Genomic DNA, 20263 nt, shown 5'->3' with positions numbered 1-20263 from the left:
AGAGGAGAAGATAGGATAAGCTTATTACCCGAACCGTTGTTATGTCACATACTCAGCTTTCTCACCACTGAGCAAGCTGTTTGGACAAGTGTCTTGTCCTCTAGATGGAGACATCTCTGGAAATGGGTTCCTAGGTTAGAATAGACACCTATGATTTCACAAACGACCAGGTCTGTACGGATTTCATCACACGAGTTTCTTGCTTTCCAAGGCAAGTCCTACTTGCGTGACTTCAAGTTAAGCATCGACCATGATGCCTCTAACAGCGATGTTTCTCTCTACGTGCCGTGTCTCGGTAGAGTGTTGGATATGCGGAAGCTTGAACGTTTCCAAGTCGAGAATAAGTTTGGACATGGTATCATTCTTACATCCGGTTAACTCTTTCCGCGTGCGAGGCGTTGGTATGCTTAAAGCTCCATTTTGTTTGCCTGAACGAGTTCGTGTCTCTCTCCTTGCCCTGTCTCAAGATCATGTCTTGGAAGACGTCATTCTCCCTAGCGACGCGGCCGCAGAGGCTCTCATCTCCTGCTCTCCTGTCCTAGAAGTTTGAAAATATGCCTCAGTAAAATAGATTCTGTGGTAGCGTTACGTGTCCGGTCGCTCTCGCTAAAGAGCTTCGCTTTAAGACGAGTGGAGCCTTTGTGCGCTCGTGGACGTTCGGTTGTGGAGCCTTTTTACGTTCGTGGATGTTCGGTTGTGATCGACACCCCGAAGCTTGAGTGTCTGAGTCTCATGGATTACTACCATTTCAAGAGCTTTAAGATAATCAGTGTGGCTGAGTCTTTCAAGGTTGATATTGGTGTCGAGTTTGACCTGATGAGTGATTACTTGTCGGAAACAAAGATCATCTGCAATCTTCAAGAATCTTTCATGTGTTAAAGATATGACCTTATCATGGAAAACTCTGGAGGTAATAATAAAACTCATGACAATCCAATTATAGTGTTTGTTTTTTCTTTTATTAATCTCATTTTGTTGTGCTCTTCTCTTTGCTTACAGTTTATATATATTTACCCAATCCCCAAACTTCATGACTTGACTCGTTTGCGTGCCACTATGTGCTTAAACTCATCCTCTAATCTATTGCCAACCGTTCTTGAGAGCTGCCCCAATCTGAAACACTTGATCTTGGTAAACAATTTTGCCTAATAAACCTTTCAAGTTCTGAGATTAGTCCTGGTTTTATTGAATTCTGTCTGATTTGTGTTTTTGCAGGAATTGGTTATTGATTCTCCGTATGCAAGGAGTAGTAGACTCTCCACTGTGCCGCTGCCTCGTTGTTTGGTGTCGTCCCTTGAATCAGTTGAAATGGAAAGCCCGGTCACGGAGATTGCTACTGAACTGAGATTGGCTAGATACTTTATGAAGAAGTCGAAGACACTCAAGAAACTCGTGCTACGTTTGAATCATGAGTCTACTGGAGAGAAACACAAGCCTGGTGTCTTGGAACGACTCATGACATACTCAAGGCGCTGTAGTTTGTCTCAGTTCGAAGTTCTTCCAGTGGTTCCAACTCCGAAACCATGGCCTGGGTATGTTTATGTAAAATCCAATAGGTTCTAAAGGCTGGTATGGCTTTAAGACTGATCATTTGGTTTGATTGTGATTTTTTTAGTCTCTTTATTAAACTTTTGTCTCAAGATTATGCACTTAGAATGTTTCTATCGCTAATATCATGTTCTTGGTTTGATTATAAGCCATTTGATAATGACGTAGAGTTTATGTGTATGTAGCACTTGTTGAGTCTGCCGTCAACAAGACAGCTAAAAGTAGTTGTAATCAATACAAGTGCTTTGGTAATTGTTAGTATTTAATTATATTCGTTTTTGTTTCCTTAAATATTTCGCAAAACTCATTGTATAAAAAAAATAGTTTTTGATAATAATAAACCCTAAAGCTTTTTCACTTCATCTAACCACCTTTCACAACTAAGGTTTAGTGAAAATAAAAAGAAACCTAACCAAGTATAAAAACTTTCTAAACAAATCATCTATAACACGACCAAGAAGACACTAAACTCTTATAATCAAACTTGCCATTCAAGAAAGCGTCACCACCCTTACGGTTCCTCACCTGTTGCTGCACCACTAACACCGAACCATCCGACGCAAATATACTCCCAGCCACAGTTTCTCCTATCACTCCAAGCTGGTGGTTCTCGCTCCACTCCGAAAGCCCTTCTAAAATCTTCGGATTGATTCCTTCTCTCTTCCCCGTTATCCACAGATCGTAGTCGTTGACGTTCATCGCTTGAATCGCAGCTAAAGTCTCCGCACCGTTCTTGACCACAACCTCCTTGTAACTAACCCTATCTTTACCTTCGTTCTTGACCCAAAACCACGTCACCACCCCATCGTCCAGCTTCTTCTCCTTCTCGTCCTCTCCTTCGTGGTTGAACGCTAAAAACCTGATCACCGTCAAGGTTATGTCCGGGTTTCACAGTCATCCTATCGGCTAGATGGAGAGCTTCTCTGTTATCAGCCCCTCCTAGGAACAGAACAACAAAACGGTACGTTTCTTGTCTCACACGGCTCAAAAATTTGAACGTTGCTGGTCATCCAAGGACCGAAACACCGCGTTTCTAAGCCGTCCCTTGTCGTAGTAAATACAAACGAGCATGGCGTGTGCGCCAAGACATCCGCGTTCACGGACAAACATCCCGGAGCTACGTAGCTCTGTAGGTGCAGCATCGTCGAGACGCTCTTTCTGATAAGGCAAGAGAATGAAAGCTGTTTTCTTGGTCAACGCTAGCTCGCAAATGTCTTGGTACATTAGACGCTTTGGAGCATGAGCAGTGTAGGCGTGAAGCGTTACGCATTCATCTCTATTCTCTTGGTACAAACCTAAAGGCGCTTTGCACCTTGTCAACACGTCTGCTTCGGATACGTTCATGATGCTCTTCTTCCTCCTCCTCCTCAACGTCTTTCTCTTCTATAAAACCGGTGAAGCTCGTCCCATGAGTTCCACTAACTGGATAGCGTATATAGCAAAAGGGCTACTTGTGGTGGGGTAAGCTAGGTCAAGGAACGTGATTAAACCGGGCAATGCTTCGTAGTCAGACACGGCGAGAACCAAACCCATCTCGGTTGACGGTGGAGTGTGCTGGATGGTGCGGTGCTTGACGATCCTGTAAGGACGGTTTGGATCGTAAAGGAAGCTGATAAGAGGCGTTGATATACCGGTAATCACAAGCGTTTGCAAAACCAAACAGTGAAACCGGCTAAACCGACGATACGTTTGTCTATCCAATGCAAGTAGAGTAACATATCAATCTGGCCTCTCAAGTTCATCATGAGACCGAGAGTGAGACTGTCTCTAGTAGGGACTTTAAAGAAGACAGCAGCAGCAACGACGGCGATGAACTTAGTGATGAATCCAACGATGACCATGTAGACGAGGGGAGAGAGCTCTTGGTCCCAAATATCGTTGGTAAGTAAGTAAACATTAGTGTTCAAACCCACCAAACCAAAGGAGAAAGGCATCAGGAACTCATGAATGAAAGTCTCGCTCCTAATAGCCAACGTGGAACCTAGAGGTGGACCGTGAGGGACAACCAACCCTAGCCAAATGGGTCCCACGCCTATAGACAAACCAAGCATGTCCGTGAGGAAACAAGCGACAAGAACACCCATGAGAATCATCACTATATAGTTTTGGTCCACGAGTTTCCCCTCTGGAGTTTGTGCAACCACCCACTCAAGAGCTCCTCTCACAACCAAAAGCATAAACCACTGAAGATCACAACCGATACAAGGTACAAACGATAGCCATGGCTCCTCCTCCGTCACCATGCATCATGGCTTCGAAAAAAGTAAGCACCAGGATCGCTGCCATGTCTCCAAGAAGAGCCACCGACATGGCGAACTTCCCCACCTCGGAGTTGACAAGGTTCATGCCTCTTAAGATGGTGTAGATGACAGGGAAAGAACTGAAAGCTAACCCAAACGCAATAGCTCCAATGGACGATATCTTCCTCATGTTTTTATCCATTTTGTGACGCATGGCCATCCCTGTGACCCCAACGCAAAACGCAGGGATTACAACACCTATTGCAGCAATGTACTTGTGCTTTCTTGGGGACTTTGCAACGGATGTAACATCGGTCTTGGCTGCAGTGATGAAGAAGAAGTAAAAGAAGCCCATTAGTCCCAAGTTTGCACATATGTAGTTCGAAATAGGTGGGAACACGTAGTAGTTGAAGTTTCTGCTTCCTCCTAGCATCGACGGTCCTACCATCATTCCACCCTTCAAAAAAACGTAAAACCATTCTTTTATTAATTATATTAAAAAAAAAATTATATTCAATAAAATTCAAGACTTTAAAAAAATTTATAGTAAAAGGATTAATGATACGAACAATGATCTCGCAGACGATACGTGGTTGACGTAGAGGTCGTAGGAGGAAGCAAGTGGTTTTGATGAAAAGAATTATAATAACTGCTTCAAGCAAAAAAGTTGAAAATGCATAGTTCATAGCATTTTCGCCTCTGAACATTCCAAATGGTTGCTTACTGTGAATCTGCCGGCACACCACTGGAAGTCTGGCTGAGAAGGCTCGAGTGCTGACCTGGCCGCCTGTGTCTGGATTCTCCGGCCAGAACCCGAGATGGACTGGCAGGAGAATCTGGTCATTGTTGTTGGGGAAGTATCTTACCATGTAAACTATTCTTGCAGATCACGTTTGCTTTATCTAAAGGAAAACGATAGTGATCTCACTACAGAGAAAGAAGACACTAGATCCAAGATTGATGTTCTTTCTGAAAGAGATGTGGACATGCGTTATTTGGGAACAATTCTAGTGTTTGCTTACTCTTTATTTTCTTCTTAAGTGTTTACTATTTTGTCTCAAAAATACGTCACAATAACTCTATTTTCTTGTAGTTTCTGACAGCTTTTGTTTTGTGGTATCTACGTTCATGATGTATATTTAACATATTTAGAGAATCCATCGAATTGAAGTGCATTCTTTTGGATTTCTTTTTTTTTATCAGATATTTCAAAAGACAAATACATATTTATGCTTTTCTCTTTTATTCTTTCTGTCAGAAAATATCTGGACTTTGAAAAGTGTAAATTAAAGTATGTTTCTTTTCATATGAAATGCTGAAAAAACTGAGAAAAACGGAAATGTGTATAGATTTAAACTTTCCTAGCTTGTTTTTTTTTTGAACAACTCAAACTTTCCTAGCTTTGTTTCTATTTTCTTTACAGTGTTAAGGAACATGCAAGGTTAATGTGGAAAATGTCACTTCTTTGGAACACTGGAAATATCACTTAATTCCTTCAATTATGCAGTAGCACTTCCTGATATAGATGTGTTCATTCTCCATTATATGAGTATTTTCCCTTTCTTGTATATATAACATTATTGTCGTAAATAATATTTTGAAATGACATTACTCTATTGTCATAAGTTATATTTTGAAATGAAAGAAATATAGATCCATCCACATTCCAATATTTAATGCATCATCGCTTTTGCGTTCTTCCACATACTCAGTGTCTGGTGGTCCAACCGACGATTTGTTGCCGTGCTGAGTTATGCGCCGTAGAGAACATAAAAGCTTAGCTACCAAAACACTATTGTATAAAACATTATTGTATTGTGGAGCCGGTCGCAGTCGCTACACTATATATCTAGAAGAATTTCATTGTTAAATAGTACTTTCATATAATCCTACGAAGTGTAATGGTCCAAGACGAACCTATAAATCATCGTTTATTATATGTAATCTTAATGAAAAAGAATAATAACGAATCTTGTGCTATAATATATGCTAACGCTCTCCAGCATGAAATCATGAATGATATCTTCTCTCAGCTTACTATTTTTTGGTAAATAATATAAAAAACATTTGTGGTGGGTATGGGAATGCATTAAACATGTGGTTAATATTAGAAAGATTCGTACATTATTGGGTACTTGAGACTATAAAATACTATAAATATACAGCAACGTGATCCACGACCAGTACTTTAACATCACATTACATATATATAACACATGGAGTCTAAAGAGGAAGATGCATATGCATGCAAATCTCAGGGGGTCTAGTTGAGAAGTAGCTGTAAAGCTCAGGAGGGATAGCGCCATGACTCACCGATACTAGAAATGTTTGTCTATATATTGGCGCTATCCATCCTGAGTTCTATGGCTTCTTCTTACTTTTATGTGTATGCACATCTTAATTCCTAGCTTCATTGTGCATGATAAAAGAGATGGTAACGGGTAAGGTTTACAATTTATGTAATATTTCTCTTTTTTTTTAGTTGAAGAGGAATACATCATGTGATTCATACAATGTATTGTTTTCAGATGTTAGCTAGGTATAAGAAGAAATAATAAATGAACGACTAAAGTTTAATTGGTCTGGAAGTTATGTAGAAAGTGAGAAGCAAAATAATCACAAATTTGGTCTTACAGACATTTGAATATTAACTTGTAAATCTAGTATGGCTCGTGATTGGACAAACAATAAGTATGGTCTTAATAATAACATAATGATAAAAAATTTGGATTTTTACACAGGTTTGAAGGCTGTAAATTTGTACTGATTCTTACAAGCGTCCACCAGGGCCTCTATATCACATCCAATGTTGGACTCGCGGGAGAATGTAACAGCGCCAAGTGGTGGACGGAGAGACTTTAACCAAAAGAAAATGTGGTAGACGGAGAGATTGATCCGGTGAAAATACACCGTTCAGAAGCAGGATTCTCAGTGGAAATGATCAAGAAAATTACGAAATCCATTATCATTCCAAAGAATATTGGATCTCAACAAGATTTCCAATTGGCAACTATCGTATCAACTATCAAGGCACATCTAACACTTTACAGACACTCCTTTCTCTTAGCCTCTAAGATCCAAATTGTATCATAATGAACTATTTGTAATTTTGTATTGCCCTAAAAACGCCACTCCTGTTCTAAATCATCAACTAGCTATAGCCAAAAGGGTCTTAACCGACCTAGTTAGCACTAAATTTCACAACTGCATACTTAAGGCTCTAGACACAAGTGTAGCTGGTTTCTCACGTAACATATGTTGCTAAAAAAAGAGTGATAAATTTACAAGATGAAACATAGTTTGTTTGTGTTGAACAGAGTCAAAAAGAAGATTCAGAAAGAGAAACATCAAAGTGATTTGTGCTTGTAAAGAAGTAAAAAAAAAGATTTAATGCACTCACCTGAAATCATCATGACCCTTACCCACAATTTGCAAAGAATTTTGGAGTTAACTATCCACTTCCTTCTATTAAAAAAACAAAAAACAAAATTCACATTGTGAAAAAACGAACGACGCATATGCATAAATAATAGGATCCCCAAAGAAACAGTACATAGAAAGGCAAGGAAAATAAGGTTCAAGGTCAAAGTGAACAAAAACCTACCTCTTTTGTTTTGTTTGGTATCTCTCCATTATATGATTGATTCATATAATAACATTTCCCCCCTTACACACACACAAACTCTTATAACCCATAACTGATTGATTCATTGATTCTATCTCTTTCTCTCAATATGGACGAGACCGGTTTCCCCCATGATGGTTTCTGTCTGGTCCTGAGCCATAGTTATCTCTTCTTCTATCTCCACCACCATAGCCACCTCCTCCTCTACCACCACCGCCTCTGCACCATTTACAAGGACCACATTATTACCACGTACCAACTAATAAAAATAAGTCCACTGCTAAAGATGAAATGACTTAATCACAAGAAAAGAAAGTCGATCCTTGTAAAGCATGGAAGACAAACTAAAAAAAAGCAACTTAGTAGGGGAATTACTATAACAGACTTCATATATAGCCAAAATTTATGTTTGGAAGAAGCATGAACAAAGTAAATCTTCAGAAATCAAAAGCAGCCATAGCTAAAACTAAAAAGATATGCTTAAAACGTGGATTATTCCTATCCTACTCTTTCTGTCATAACAAGACAAGTATACTAAGCAGATCCTCCAAAAGAAAAACTAGGCCCATGCAGTTCTTAGAAACAACTATACCTATACGATGTAGTCGTGGTGACAGCTAAATAGTACCGAGAGAGAAAATGTGAAGTAGTAATAAAGAATCAAGAAAGCTACCTCTGGTCAAAAGCAGGAGCTTTGGGCGCAGACTTCTCTGCCATCGTTACACCAATCTTGTTCCCCCTCATTTCATAATCTACAAAACAATCAACCACCGTTCATCAAATAGAACTTTTACGGGATCCAATAAACTAGACTGCAGTTACACGCCACGGTACTTACTGTTGAAAAAACCGCCTGCTGAATGTGCGGCGCTGGGATCTTCATAAGCCAGGCAGGCGTCACCTTTATTCTTTCCCTTCTCATCAGTGTAAATCTTGATATTATAAGGCCACTGATCTTTGTAACCCCGCTTCTGCTTGATTCTTCCAACCTATGATAGATCCATCAGGAAGTGCACCCCCAATTAGCACACCAATAGACAAATACATAATCAAGAATCTAAGGGATGGAAACAGCTTATTCCGAGAAGTAAAAAACAACAACAGAAGTAAAAGACCAGTGTTATTACTTGGCCAATGCCACCGAAGAGATCTTTGAGTTCATCAACGGTCACATCCGGAGGTAAATTAGAGATGTATATTCTAGCATTATCACAAGTTTCATCACAATTTGCGTCGCACTGCTTGACTTTTTCAGCAGGCGCATCTCCATAACTAGGTTCCTGGAGTCGAAGAGCATCATAGCCACCACCTCTACCACCCCTCGGTGCATCACCACCATATGAAGGGGGACCACCAGCATAGCTTAAAGGCGGGGGAACTGCTTCCATTTCATACCCCATGGGTGGTGGGTAAGAGCCAGAACCATCATAGGATGGAATAGCTGCCATAGGTGGAGGTGTAGGACCATTATCCCTATGTTGACTATTACTACCATAAGAGCCACCACCACCACCATCACTTCTACTCCTACTGCCACCATCATATCTACTACTCTCATAGCTCCTACCACCACCACGATCACTGGCACCTCCACCTCGGCTCCCTCCTCGATCACCAGCAGTACCAGAAGGAGCAGGTGCACCACACTTGTTACATTCAACTCTCCTTGCAAAGTTCACGTTCCCACAACTATATATATATATAGAAAAACAGTTTCCAGTGTAAAAACATACTTCTAGCAAGCAAAGAGATTCAGAGAATTTGATTTCATAATCCTAAGCAAAAACGAAGATTTATGCAATAACTACCTTGGGTTAGGGCAACGCCAGTCACCGTCTCTCCCGCCACCGTCTCTGCCACCACCACCTCTACCGCCGCCGCCACCTCCTCTTCCACCGCGATCACCTCCTTGGTATCCACCACCAGCTGAATCGAGTCAAATAATTAAGAGATGGGAATGCAAGTAAGGAATAAAGAAATCTAGAGAATCATAAGTGACAAATTCTTCAGATTTGGAACAATCAAAAATCACATACATACCTCGGTTTCCTCTACTTCCACCGCCGTGACCACCGTATCGACCATCGCCGCCGTCTTGATTGTACACACCAGACATGACCTAGGGTTTGCGATAGATAATCAGACCAAACACTAATTGTCTGCCTTTTTAGACGTTAGAAAATAGATTGTCGCGTTTTTTGCTATTTTTTTTTTTTTTCACTAATAAAAAGGAAACCAACGTAAAAATGTCAAAAGGAAAACAAATAAGGAAACAATCACCGCTTAGAACATGAGACAATATTGATTTTAAATAACGTTTAGTTTTGCAATTTGAACAAATTGTCGATATTTCCGAGTGGTTAAGGAGATTGACTCGAAATCAATTGGGCTTTGCCCGCGCAGGTTCGAATCCTGCTGTCGACGATTTATTTTTATAAAAAACTGTGCCTTTTTTTTCTTGCGTTTCCTGAAAGTACAAACGTAAACTGACATCACCTACTCTTGTAGTGACTAGTGTAAATGCGCAATGTGATTTTCCAGTGTGTGTGTTTTTTTGTCAGCTGATTTTCATGTGTGTTATCATATAGTTTTATTGCAGTTAAAAAGATTATGGAGTCCTCTTATTTTCATCGTAGTTTTAAACAATTATCGACGTTACAGAGTTTCGGAACTAGTCTCTTTTTCCGGCAAATAAAATGGTAAAATTTGAACATGCATGATCAGCAATTCCATCTACCATCGTACTAGTTTGCACGTTTCAAATTCTTTTCATTTGCTAATTTATATCAAATAAAAATGTGTCAGTAGTATCAAAAACGAAACAAACAAATATTAATCACAGGAAGTAACAGAGAGTGCAACGCGGAGGTCGTTAGATGTTCCGGAGACATACATTCGGTGTGTCTCGATTTCTTCCCCTCTCCGGTCACCGCTGGCCGCCACGTCAGCAGCAGCCGCGTAATGGATTCCGTTGTTAACATCGTCTCCGGTGGAGAAAATGACCTCCCTGAGAACTGGTTCGTGTCCGTTTAGAAGATTTCCCATTCTCAACACTTTTCTCCAAGACTCGTTCGATGATGGCGGCGAGAACAGACTCGACACCACTCGTCTCTCTCTCAAACTCACTTCTTGTCTCCCTACTTCCATCACCTGTGTGTTCAGTGACCAGACACGTCAGTTCATGTGAATATAGAACATTCACATTAGAGAGATTCTCGAGGACTCACCGGCCTGCTTTTGTTCTCTTCGTCATTTGAGTTTATTCCCATTATTGGAACATAAGTGCCGTAGAAGTCACTGAATATAACTTGAGCAAGGCGTGGTGTTTCAAGGAACTTTTTGTGAAGAGAAGCTGCGACTGTTACCAGCTTCTCCACATGTTCAAAGACCACGCAGAGACGTCTCAGATCTTTGACCGTCTGTTCTATATCTGGAACATTGTTGCCTGCATCCGAGTATCTGTTATTATAGAGACAAGAGGACCACAAGGGAAATGTAAACCAGTCTTACGTTGTAGAACTCCCAAAGTAGATTTGATGATGAGGTAGAGTTGCTCCAATTTAGAGGTCATTTGTTTCATGTCCCCGAAGTTTGTCAGGTTAAGAGTGTCAGCTGATCCTCTGAAGGCTGTGCAGACCATCTGCTCGAGAAGCTGATGGGGGCGGACTGTTTCCAGGTAATGAAGAATCTGAGAAAATGTTCAACACAAAGAGTTCAAACTAACTCTCATGACAAGGTTCTAAAAAATCTCATAAAGACGCTGACCTTTTCTCCCTCTCGGTTTGGGTCTAGGAGGGGCTTTTGGTCATCCGCTGGCAAAGCGGGTGCATCGTTCCAACTTTTCCTCCACAGATTTCCTTGATCAGACATCCGCTGAGAAAGGCGGCCTTGGGGAGGCCATTTATCCTTTGAGTCTTCAGAGATGGAGCCTGATGCTTCAGTGGTTTCAGGGTCAGAGCTCTCCCAATCTCCAGGTGAGTGCCATCTGATAAAGTCCTCAAAGACAGCATCTGGGTTTGCTGCTTTGAATGCTGACATATCTGCAATCAACCTTCGTGAAATCAGAAAAATGAGAAAGAAGAAATAGAGTGTGGATGTATGGTTAGGTTTGGAAAACTATATGCTCCCCATTTTCCCTTTCAATAAACTCAAAACTCAGAAACAGAGAAGTTCAATGAACGTGTCTTCTCCGTTATCATCTCTAGACAATAGAGACCGAAATTTGAATCTTACCAGATAACAAGATGTCTTTCTCCAACTGGCCAGGAACGTTCTGAAATTCAACGGGCAAAATTAGTTATGTAATTGTTAGACAAATTAAATGAACTAAGAAAAGCCATCAACATATTTGTCACGAAATTTTACGCTTATATAAAAATGTTATATAGAAATGTTCTTAGTAAAAAACGAAACCATATCTACTTCTACCGGAAGAGAAGTTGAGCTTACCAGGGAATCACCAAACGCCTCAACAGCCTGGAGTCTCTCTTCGTGCATGTCTTCCGTCATAAGAGGTGGATCCTGTCATAACCCAGGGAATTTGAGATTGCTAACAACAATATAGGAAACAGACGAGGTCAAGTCAAATACAAACCTGAGTATATGGGGCATGGAGTCGCTGATGTGACTTCAGAAGCATCATGGTCCCCACTGGTCCAGCTGAACCCCTCCTGATGGTATTTATTGGGTTTTGGCTCACAGAATTTGTGCTTTCAGTATTCCTCTCAAATCTGAGTCGATTAGATGTATCTTCTGCAATTGAGCTGTATCCAAGAAAAAAGGGATTTAAACACTTAGCCTTGGTCAACATTTCCTCTCTAGGAGCTTAAATATTCAATCAAGAGTTATCATCATTAAATTTGAAATGGAAGAAACGAAGAAAAATAATAGTATCTGTAATAAAAATGCAATCAAGGTTTCATAGTAACAACCAGAACCTAAGAGAGCTCTCACTTGCTAAGTTCACCTGTCACGTTTCCTCAGCAGATCTTCTTCTGAAGATGCATTTCTTCTCTTGTCGACCTTGTGGTGTTCCTGAAGATTCAAGCCAACAACACAGAGGCCCTCAAGGAGTTAGGATCTCCTATTGGGTTTGTCGGAACTTCCACACCTTTTATAGTTTGTATTTGGTTGCTATTTATTTATTTAATAAACACATATTTGGCAGCACGTAACAACAAATTTAAAAGAATACACAAGTACCTGGCCAACCACCTCCATAGTATCAGAAGCATCTGAACCGTTTTCACTTCCTATACAGTCTAGGAACACTTCGTTCATTTCACACTTTTTCTCAATACAAATTGCAAGCTGGTCAACAAAGAAGAATCTGTTAGTATATCTAGTATAAACTTGACTTTTCCGATAAGTATAGTAGATTACCAGGTGCAACTTCTGGTTGATCAAACAAGTTGACAAATCAATAGCACCGTCGAATGGCATTTTTGGCAACGGCTGTGACTCTTCCCAACACCAACGAACTTCACGGACAAACTCTATCCAGAGGAAGGCAATGGCTAGAGATGGGATGAAGAAAACAAAAGAAAAATACAATGCGTCTACTAGTCAGTAAATTCCTATCATATGTCACTGGCAATTTAATCCATTTTGACTATAATGATGTATGGTTGACCAAATTAGGCATGGTCTACCGGTACATACCACGGATATTGCAGTTGCCGAACCACATTGAGTGAAAACAGAATTGTGTAAACAGAGACTCGAGCGGTGCAGCCTTAAGAGCTCGGGAAAGCATGTGTTCACCTTTAGTAAAATCTGGGAGTTTAGATCCTGCGAAATTAGATGGAAAACGGTGAAGCAATATCACATAGTTAACGTCTAACCAATGATTGCGACTTAAGGAATAATTTCCAAATGCTACCGATTGCAAGTTTTAAAATTGAAGAAACAACTTTTGAACATTTCAAACTGAATAATAATATACGGTAAGTTGGATCCTTGACCCAGCAATGATAATCAAAATTTGTAACACAAAAACACGCTTACATCTTCTACCATAAACATAGATCGTATACATGCATCTATGTCCACAACAGAATATAGAGGAAGAATACCTTCATGAAAGAGATCTTTAACCACCCGATCAAGAACAGTTGGAGGAGGTATGACCGCTGAGGTCTTCAAACTTTCAGAGCTTGGATTTTCCACTGCGAGAGATTGGAAAAAAAAAAAACATTAGACAGTGGAAATGTCAGGAAAAGCTGATGCTGTATAAGAAAATAGGGGGAGTTAATTATATTCTATAACTCAATCCCTGACCAAAGGAAATTTCTACATGTGTTTGGAAAATGAGGAAATGAACACACACAAAATTGCACAGACCTGACACGAAATCGTCCATAAACTGATCTACGAAGGACGCATCGAATGCTTCAACCAAGCAAAGTAGTTGGGAAGCAAAATCAGTTCTTTTCCCATTTGAAGGCTCACCTCTGGCAAAACATATTTGTTATAAAACTGAAAGGGAAAATAATGCACCACAAAACATGCGAACTACAATTCGGTTCTAGATAGGGGAACTCCGAGAGGCATTTCTTACAGATATTGTGAGAGGATTGGGTGTAAAATCCACTTCTCAGCATCGTGGGGTGAAGCATTTTCAAGATCAGCCATCTCAAGTGTGTTTTGTACAGTCCTTTCAGCCCATGTGACCTCCAATCCAAATCCTGTCCATATCAGCCACAGTTAGAAAATGAGTTCCTGGAACACCAACAGCAAGACCAGCCTATTCTTGAAGAAAATAAAAGACTTTCAGCACACATCAATTATCATTCAATGAAAGTTGGAAAACAGAGATGTGTAAATACCAGCTAGTAAACTAAATAACTGTGATGTATTTTCACGGAAACACACATCCCTAATTAATCTGTAAGACTGAGAGGTAAAATACAAATCCTAAAGGCAAGTATTGTGTACACTGTAGTGTAAAAAGACAAAACATAGTTCATACGGATGTACCTCTAAGTGGATCTTTAGCAGAGTACCACTCACTCCAAGGACAATCATCGTCCCAGTTCCCCTTGTTCCGCGACTCAGAGCCATTGTGTTCTGCAGTGTCAGCTTTGTCATCCATAAATTCATCCGTATCACTTTCCTCATCTTCCTCGTCAGACGTGACGGTTTGGTATTTTAGCCTCATCAGACAATGAACTTTAAAATTGTGCATTGAGAAGTCCACTCCAGAATAAACCTTCAAAATATAAACCATTGTTGATTAATAAATACATAGTAAAACAGTTATGGAATAAGCCACGTTGGACAGGATCTCAAGTTAAGGTTAAAAATATTTCCCCTTAGTATCAAGCTTGGAGCATTATACATAAACTATATACTGCAACTAAATTGGAAACCAGCTTTTCATCAGTGATGGCTAACGCTTGGTAAGTTTTCAACTCTGCTTTGATAGCTAATAACCATACTAATGAACATCCCTAAGTAGGAGCCAGAAAGACTTACAAATTTGGACACAAACAACTCATATAGTCCTTCTAGGTGCATGAGTTTCACAGGGACTTGGCTACCAATAAGATCTGCTTCAAATCTTCTAGTAAAAACAGTGCCCAAGTTTTGGATCCCAATATAAGCTTTCCGTGAAGGGTCATGCACAGGAACAAAAGCTGGCCACAAGCTGCACACCAAAGTCGTATGAAATTATTAAAAACTCAACCACTTATGCACCGTTAGCAAAGGTCCACAGGGATAACATATTTTCTATCAACTTTGATATTGCTAAAGCCAAAGTGGTGTTACTGGCTAAGAAATCGTACCTGGCACAGTTAGACAAAGCAATAGCAACCGCACTCAGAAGCTTGCTAGACTCTGGTGCATCAAGAAGCACCCCACTGGCACTTTGCGGAGCAATCAACTAGAAGATGCAATAATAATCAATCAAATATCGAATATGCAGAAGTGCACGAACTATAACAAGTAAAAAATTGTAAATTTAAAGCGTACCAGAAAATCCTTCACCCCAAAGCAAAGCTGGAGATCAAGTGAACTACTGTTCGAATCACCAAATCCCGCTGCATCAGTCACATACCGAATCATGAAACCAAAAAAAACGCAGTTTCTCCAATGACAAAGCGTATTATTACCCTGAAATCATATACCTTGTTGGCTAACATTATCGTCGATTTGGAAGTATAACTCCATGCAGTAATAGCTCTTTGCCTCACTTCTCAAGTCGTTTTTAACCTTAAACAGATTCTTGGAATCTTCCATTGCAACAGCACCCTTTTCCTGCACTCAAACGAATAAAAAACTAAAGTAGAGTTCACACAATATATACAAGTCTAATTCCATCCTTGTACATCAAAATAGTAAAAACTAGCTATATTAAGGTCTCGTACCACGAGGTTTTTGGGACCATCTGCTAACCATTGACGACAATTTGCTTCAATATCTGAAATGAACCTACAAAATCAACTGAATCAATGGTGAGTGTGTGACATCCAGCCTATTGAATCCAATCATTCAAATCGTGAAGGTGAAATACCTCTCCCAGGAAGAAGCAAGAGTGAAATCATCGAAATGTTGCACCTGAAAAAAAGATGATTCCTGATCCATGAATACAAAAAAACGAACAGCAGAGGAGCAGAGCACATGATGAGGAAAAAAAAAGTTTACGAGGTTGTATAGTAAACTGGTATACCTCTTCTTCCGCGTCGTAATCGTCTTCTTCGAGATGATTAGGTATGCTCGTCGAAGCCATTATCACTTGGGTAGCTCGTCGGATCACACAGACGAAGAGATCCTCTCCGCCGGGAAGCTACAGAAGACGTACAATGTTGATACGACGACGTTTAACCGCTGACTATTGGGATTGTCTAACGGTGAGAACAACGCGTGCCGTTCGTTTGACTAAAAAACGGATTGCATTTTATTTGTCAAGTTCTTCTTCCTGATCCGACGGTCCCAAAAAGGCCAGTTCCAATGGGCCTAACATTAACACATGGCCATCACAAAACGTTTTGTTTATGCCCATTAATAATTTTAATGCCCAGGGGTTGACTTAGTCTGCGTTTTAGATGTAGGAAATTATAATTTCATCGAAACTATAACAAAAATTAACTATATGTAATATAAATATTATACTAAACTAAATTTTTATATTTGGTATATTTTACCATAATAATATAATTTTCAGTTATATTTATATTATTTAATCATTATTGAATAATCAATCACTTATATAAGGCATAGATCGGTTCAAAACGTGTAATATCACAGTCGTCTACTTCTATTAATTTTTGCATCCGCCTGCATATAAATGAGTCAAGCCTTGAATAAAATGAAATATCATTCTTGGTTTCAAAATGTTTTCCAAGTGTGAACATTAATCTATTCTTTTCGTCCAAACTAAATTCCTAAATCTTTAATAATTGGAATTCTTTCTGAATAACTTTAATAATTGTAGAACATTTGTATTTATATGGATTGATGATCATTTAGATAAACACAATTATGTTTGCAGGGACCACCCTCCACAACTAAGATCTAATTACCCGAAATAAGTTAAAACAAAAACATTTGCTTTGTCCAGCATTACAATTTGCTAAAATAAAACTAAAAATAAATATATAGAGTAGAGGAGCGTAGTAGTAGATCGAGAAAGGCAGACCGTCTCAAAAATCGTACTGTCTCACATAAATGCAGTCGTACTCTCTCTTCTTCACTTAACTTCTAAAACGAAGATGAAAATCTGAAAAGAAAATAAAAAAAATATCTGAAATCTGAAGCACACTTCTCTCAATAGCTCAACAGTCATTTGCCGAAGACGAACGAACACCTTTACAATGGCTGCAGCTCTGGAGTGCTGGTCAAGCCGCGCCGGAGGAGACCCCCTCGACGACGACGATCTAGTCGATCAGGTCCTCATGCGCACTCACGACAGGTCCGAGTCACGTACCACTTCGACGACGACGACGGCTCTGAACGTCGAAGGAGGATCCGCGCCGGCGGTTCTCGATCAGAGCTCGTCGGCTATGCAGAAGCGGTTTCAGCGTCTCAGCCGCAACGTCTCCGGCGCGATTGCGTCGCTCAAAAACTCGCTAAATCTCGATTCCGCCCGTGACAGTAACAACCAGAGCGTCGGAGTCGGCGGAGGTGGAGGAGGAGGAGGTCCGTCTCCGAGAGCCGATGTAGGCGGCGGGAGGAAGTTACTTTGGGCTACTGTAGTGAGGAACCTCGCTAAGATGTATCCTGGTAGTCAGTTACCGGAGAAGCTCGTTTCGAATCTCAAGAAGCATTACGATTCCTTGCCTTTCAGGTTAATTCAGATTTTTACTAGTTTCTATTTTGGGACAATCATGGGAGTAGTGTTGACCAGAGAGGTCATTAGCTCAAGTTAGCGTTGACTTTTGTGGTTGGTTGTTTGTTTTCAACAGTTATAGTCAGGCTGGTTTCGATATGAAGGAAGTCTTCCTACACGTGAAGTTGATAGAGCAAGCTTCTGGAGATGATAATAATAATCCTGTGTTTATGATTCAAGAAGTGTCTGCTGCTGAGGGAGCTCGAGGTTCAGTCCTCAAGCTCACGTTCGCTTGTAACTCTTCTCTTTCGTGGTCGACTATGTCGGGGGCGCTTGATGTTGCTTCGATTAGCTGCAAGAAGATACAGATCTTTGAAAAGAAAGGGTTGACTCTCGGTCTTGTTCTTCTTGTGGATCAGTCTGGACAAGAGAGTTTGTTCAAAACTCGGGTTGAGAACGCTCTTAAGTCCGCTACTAGAAAGCCGAGACCGAGTTCGGGTTCGGTTAAGCTTCCTTTCGGGCTTTGTGGCTGTCAAGAACAGAACGGGGGTGTGGGGGAGGCTGGTGGTGTTGAAGAAGAGTCCATTCAACATGGTAGTAGGTTAGGGGTAGAGAATTTGAACGGTGTGATCCAGCTTCAGGTTCCACTTCCGAGCTCTTCGTTCGCTGTTTCTGTAGATGAGTGGCAGACTATACAGTCTGGTGGGAGTGAGATTGGAAAATGGCTATTGAATTCGGATAGTGTTGAGTTTAATGATCAGATTGGACCAGGTTCTTTCAAAGGAATCTTCCGAGGGAAAAGGGTGGCAATCGAGAAACTAAAAGGTTGTGATAAGGGGAATTCGTACGAGTTTGAGATCCGGAAAGATTTCTTGGAGCTGATGACTTGTGGACACAAGAGCATTCTGCAGTTCTATGGCGTTTGCATCGAAGAGAATCATGGATTATGCGTTGTTACGAAACTGATGGAAGGCGGGTCGCTCCATGAACTGATGTTGAAGAACAAGAAGCTTCAGACGAAGCAGATACTGCGAATAGCTATCGATATAGCGGAAGGGCTGAAGTTTGTGAATGATCATGGTATTGCGTATAGGGACCTTAACGCACAAAGAATACTACTAGATAAACATGGCAACGCATGTTTGGGGGATATTGGAATAGTTACCGCTTGTAAGAGCTTTGGTGAGGCCGTGGAGTACGAAACTGATGGCTATCGGTGGCTTGCACCTGAGGTATGTGTTCTTTTAATCTTGTCTTTGTTAAACTGATTACATGAGAATTAGATTGTGAGCATCATCATAATTGCCATTTCAATATATTTTTTTATAACCTCTAGGCCAAATGAATGAATGATACAGAAAGTAGGCACCAAAGCTTTAATTACAGAGTTCTCTGCTCCATTATAATAATTGACTTAAAAACAAGTCGCAGTCCATACATGCATCATCTCTGTTGTCCCGATTGACCATACACTGTATCTTGTTTTGTTTTTGTTTGTTTTGAACAAAACAAGTTCAATTGCTTTTGACCATATCTGCTTTACCTTTTTCTGCTTGTCTGGGGGCAGTTGTTGGATGTTCACTTTTGAATTGATATAATCCTAGACAAGTGTAAATCTTATTAGGTTCTGTCTAATCTTCAGAAAAGCGCCTTAGACGTTTACACGTCCAATTTCATCACTTCACTGATTGAGCACCCCAACCTTTTTTGGTTATATGAGCTAGATTCCAATTGCTTTGGACCACTGTACGTTGCTCCTTTTAGTTTTGTCCAGTTGCCTGCAAATGGTCCAATCATTTATACTAGCGCACACTGCTTCATAGTTTTACATAGCAAAGCATTTAACTTAATTCTGGAATCTGGAGACGAAGTTACTAGATTTCAGCTGATGAAACTTGTAAAAATAATTATAATTCTGTTTGCTTATTGGCATGGTTGAAACCAGATAATAGCTGGTGACCCGGAGAACACAGCAGAGACTTGGATGAGCAATGCTTATAGTTTTGGGATGGTACTGTGGGAGATGGTGACAGGAGAGGCTGCTTATGCCTCTTGCTCGCCTGTGCAGGCAGCTGTTGGGATAGCTGCTTGTGGCCTAAGACCGGAGATCCCAAAGGAGTGCCCTCAAGCTCTCAGAACTCTGATGATCAATTGTTGGAACAACTCTCCCTCCAAACGCCCCAACTTCTCTGATATCCATAGCACGTTGCTTCGCGCCTTGTCACGCTAAGTTTGCTTTTGTTTCTTTTTTTTTGTGTTTGGTAAGGTCATATTGTATATCCAGACTGTAACATTAAAAAATCGTAAGTAGTATTGTATCCATCGTAATAGTGATATGATATGAATGGGTTGGTAAGAGACAAGGACATAAAGGGTTCCTGTGTCAAGATTACAACTAGAGGCCAAGCCCAGAAGTTAAAGACAGTGTGCAGAGGGAAGAAACAAATTGCAGACGACAATTCCTAGAAGTTCTATACTTAAATAGATTTGGGTTGTTTGAGAGGCCCGTCAGAAAGCAAATCCATAGGCCTACACACGTGCAATCTTTTCTTTTTTGAACACACACGTATAAAACTAGTA

General features: G+C 40.4%; 3 protein-coding genes, 1 non-coding gene and 2 pseudogenes across 5 annotated transcripts; 3 read left to right on the top strand and 3 right to left on the bottom strand.

Annotated features, from left to right (window-relative positions):
• The first annotated feature begins 3 nt into the window (after positions 1-3).
• Positions 4-1748, top strand: LOC130504564 (F-box/FBD/LRR-repeat protein At5g18770-like; annotated as a pseudogene).
• A 238-nt stretch (positions 1749-1986) lies between these two features.
• Positions 1987-4657, bottom strand: LOC130504565 (cation/H(+) antiporter 24-like; annotated as a pseudogene).
• A 2074-nt stretch (positions 4658-6731) lies between these two features.
• Positions 6732-9624, bottom strand: LOC130494460 (transcription initiation factor TFIID subunit 15b-like). The gene is made up of 7 exons (XM_056999185.1): positions 9454-9624; positions 9222-9339; positions 8541-9102; positions 8252-8402; positions 8087-8165; positions 7393-7632; positions 6732-7253 (listed from the first exon to the last, which is right to left on the bottom strand). Exons 1-6 carry the CDS (start codon positions 9527-9529, stop codon positions 7518-7520), a joined length of 1101 nt encoding a protein of 366 aa, XP_056855165.1. The 5' UTR covers positions 9530-9624; the 3' UTR covers positions 6732-7253; positions 7393-7517.
• Positions 9625-9755: 131 nt separating this feature from the next.
• On the top strand, positions 9756-9837 carry TRNAS-CGA (transfer RNA serine (anticodon CGA)). Its single transcript has one exon. It is a non-coding gene; the product is annotated as a tRNA-Ser (tRNA).
• A 321-nt stretch (positions 9838-10158) lies between these two features.
• On the bottom strand, positions 10159-16244 carry LOC108844314 (uncharacterized). 2 transcript variants are annotated; one of them, XM_018617548.2, is made up of 22 exons: positions 16085-16244; positions 15929-15972; positions 15783-15846; positions 15543-15672; positions 15388-15455; positions 15201-15298; positions 14890-15061; positions 14392-14623; positions 13973-14099; positions 13756-13865; positions 13488-13580; positions 13075-13203; positions 12796-12929; positions 12616-12723; positions 12380-12447; positions 12008-12176; positions 11863-11934; positions 11647-11686; positions 11179-11453; positions 10924-11101; positions 10641-10858; positions 10159-10563 (listed from the first exon to the last, which is right to left on the bottom strand). In XM_018617548.2, the coding sequence occupies exons 1-22, from the start codon at positions 16142-16144 to the stop codon at positions 10246-10248; spliced, it is 2907 nt and encodes a 968-aa protein (XP_018473050.2). In that variant the 5' UTR covers positions 16145-16244; the 3' UTR covers positions 10159-10245. The 2 variants fall into 2 exon arrangements, with proteins under 2 accessions (XP_018473050.2, XP_018473051.2); XM_018617549.2 differs by having other exon boundaries at positions 15783-15858; positions 16085-16180.
• Positions 16245-17010: 766 nt separating this feature from the next.
• LOC108848044 (uncharacterized) lies at positions 17011-20005 on the top strand. The gene is made up of 3 exons (XM_018621447.2): positions 17011-17701; positions 17820-18915; positions 19629-20005. The coding sequence occupies exons 1-3, from the start codon at positions 17229-17231 to the stop codon at positions 19911-19913; spliced, it is 1854 nt and encodes a 617-aa protein (XP_018476949.1). The 5' UTR covers positions 17011-17228; the 3' UTR covers positions 19914-20005.
• The last annotated feature ends 258 nt before the right edge of the window (positions 20006-20263 follow it).

This window comes from Raphanus sativus, unplaced genomic scaffold (genome assembly GCF_000801105.2).
Source record: "Raphanus sativus cultivar WK10039 unplaced genomic scaffold, ASM80110v3 Scaffold1666, whole genome shotgun sequence".
NCBI classification, from domain to species: Eukaryota; Viridiplantae; Streptophyta; class Magnoliopsida; order Brassicales; family Brassicaceae; genus Raphanus; species Raphanus sativus.
Note: the sequence above shows the minus strand (reverse complement) of the source record. Positions and strands in the feature narration are given on the sequence as shown.

Excerpts from the sequence above, each read along its gene's own strand:
- LOC130494460 (XM_056999185.1), bottom strand. The coding sequence starts at position 9,529 with ATGTCTGGTGTGTACAATCAAGACGGCGGCGATGGTCGATACGGTGGT. Across the intron at positions 8,166-8,251 it reads AGCAGGCGGTTTTTTCAACA|ATTATGAAATGAGGGGGAAC; the intron begins GTAAGTACCGTG and ends ATTGTTTTGTAG. Across the intron at positions 7,633-8,086 it reads GCTCCTGCTTTTGACCAGAG|AGGCGGTGGTGGTAGAGGAG; the intron begins GTAGCTTTCTTG and ends TAAATGGTGCAG.
- LOC108844314 (XM_018617548.2), bottom strand. The coding sequence starts at position 16,144 with ATGGCTTCGACGAGCATACCTAATCATCTCGAAGAAGACGATTACGAC. Across the intron at positions 15,456-15,542 it reads CGATAATGTTAGCCAACAAG|CGGGATTTGGTGATTCGAAC; the intron begins GTATATGATTTC and ends TGACTGATGCAG. Across the intron at positions 11,935-12,007 it reads TCCATGCCCCATATACTCAG|GATCCACCTCTTATGACGGA; the intron begins GTTTGTATTTGA and ends GGGTTATGACAG.
- LOC108848044 (XM_018621447.2), top strand. The coding sequence starts at position 17,229 with ATGGCTGCAGCTCTGGAGTGCTGGTCAAGCCGCGCCGGAGGAGACCCC. Across the intron at positions 17,702-17,819 it reads TACGATTCCTTGCCTTTCAG|TTATAGTCAGGCTGGTTTCG; the intron begins GTTAATTCAGAT and ends TGTTTTCAACAG. Across the intron at positions 18,916-19,628 it reads ATCGGTGGCTTGCACCTGAG|ATAATAGCTGGTGACCCGGA; the intron begins GTATGTGTTCTT and ends GGTTGAAACCAG.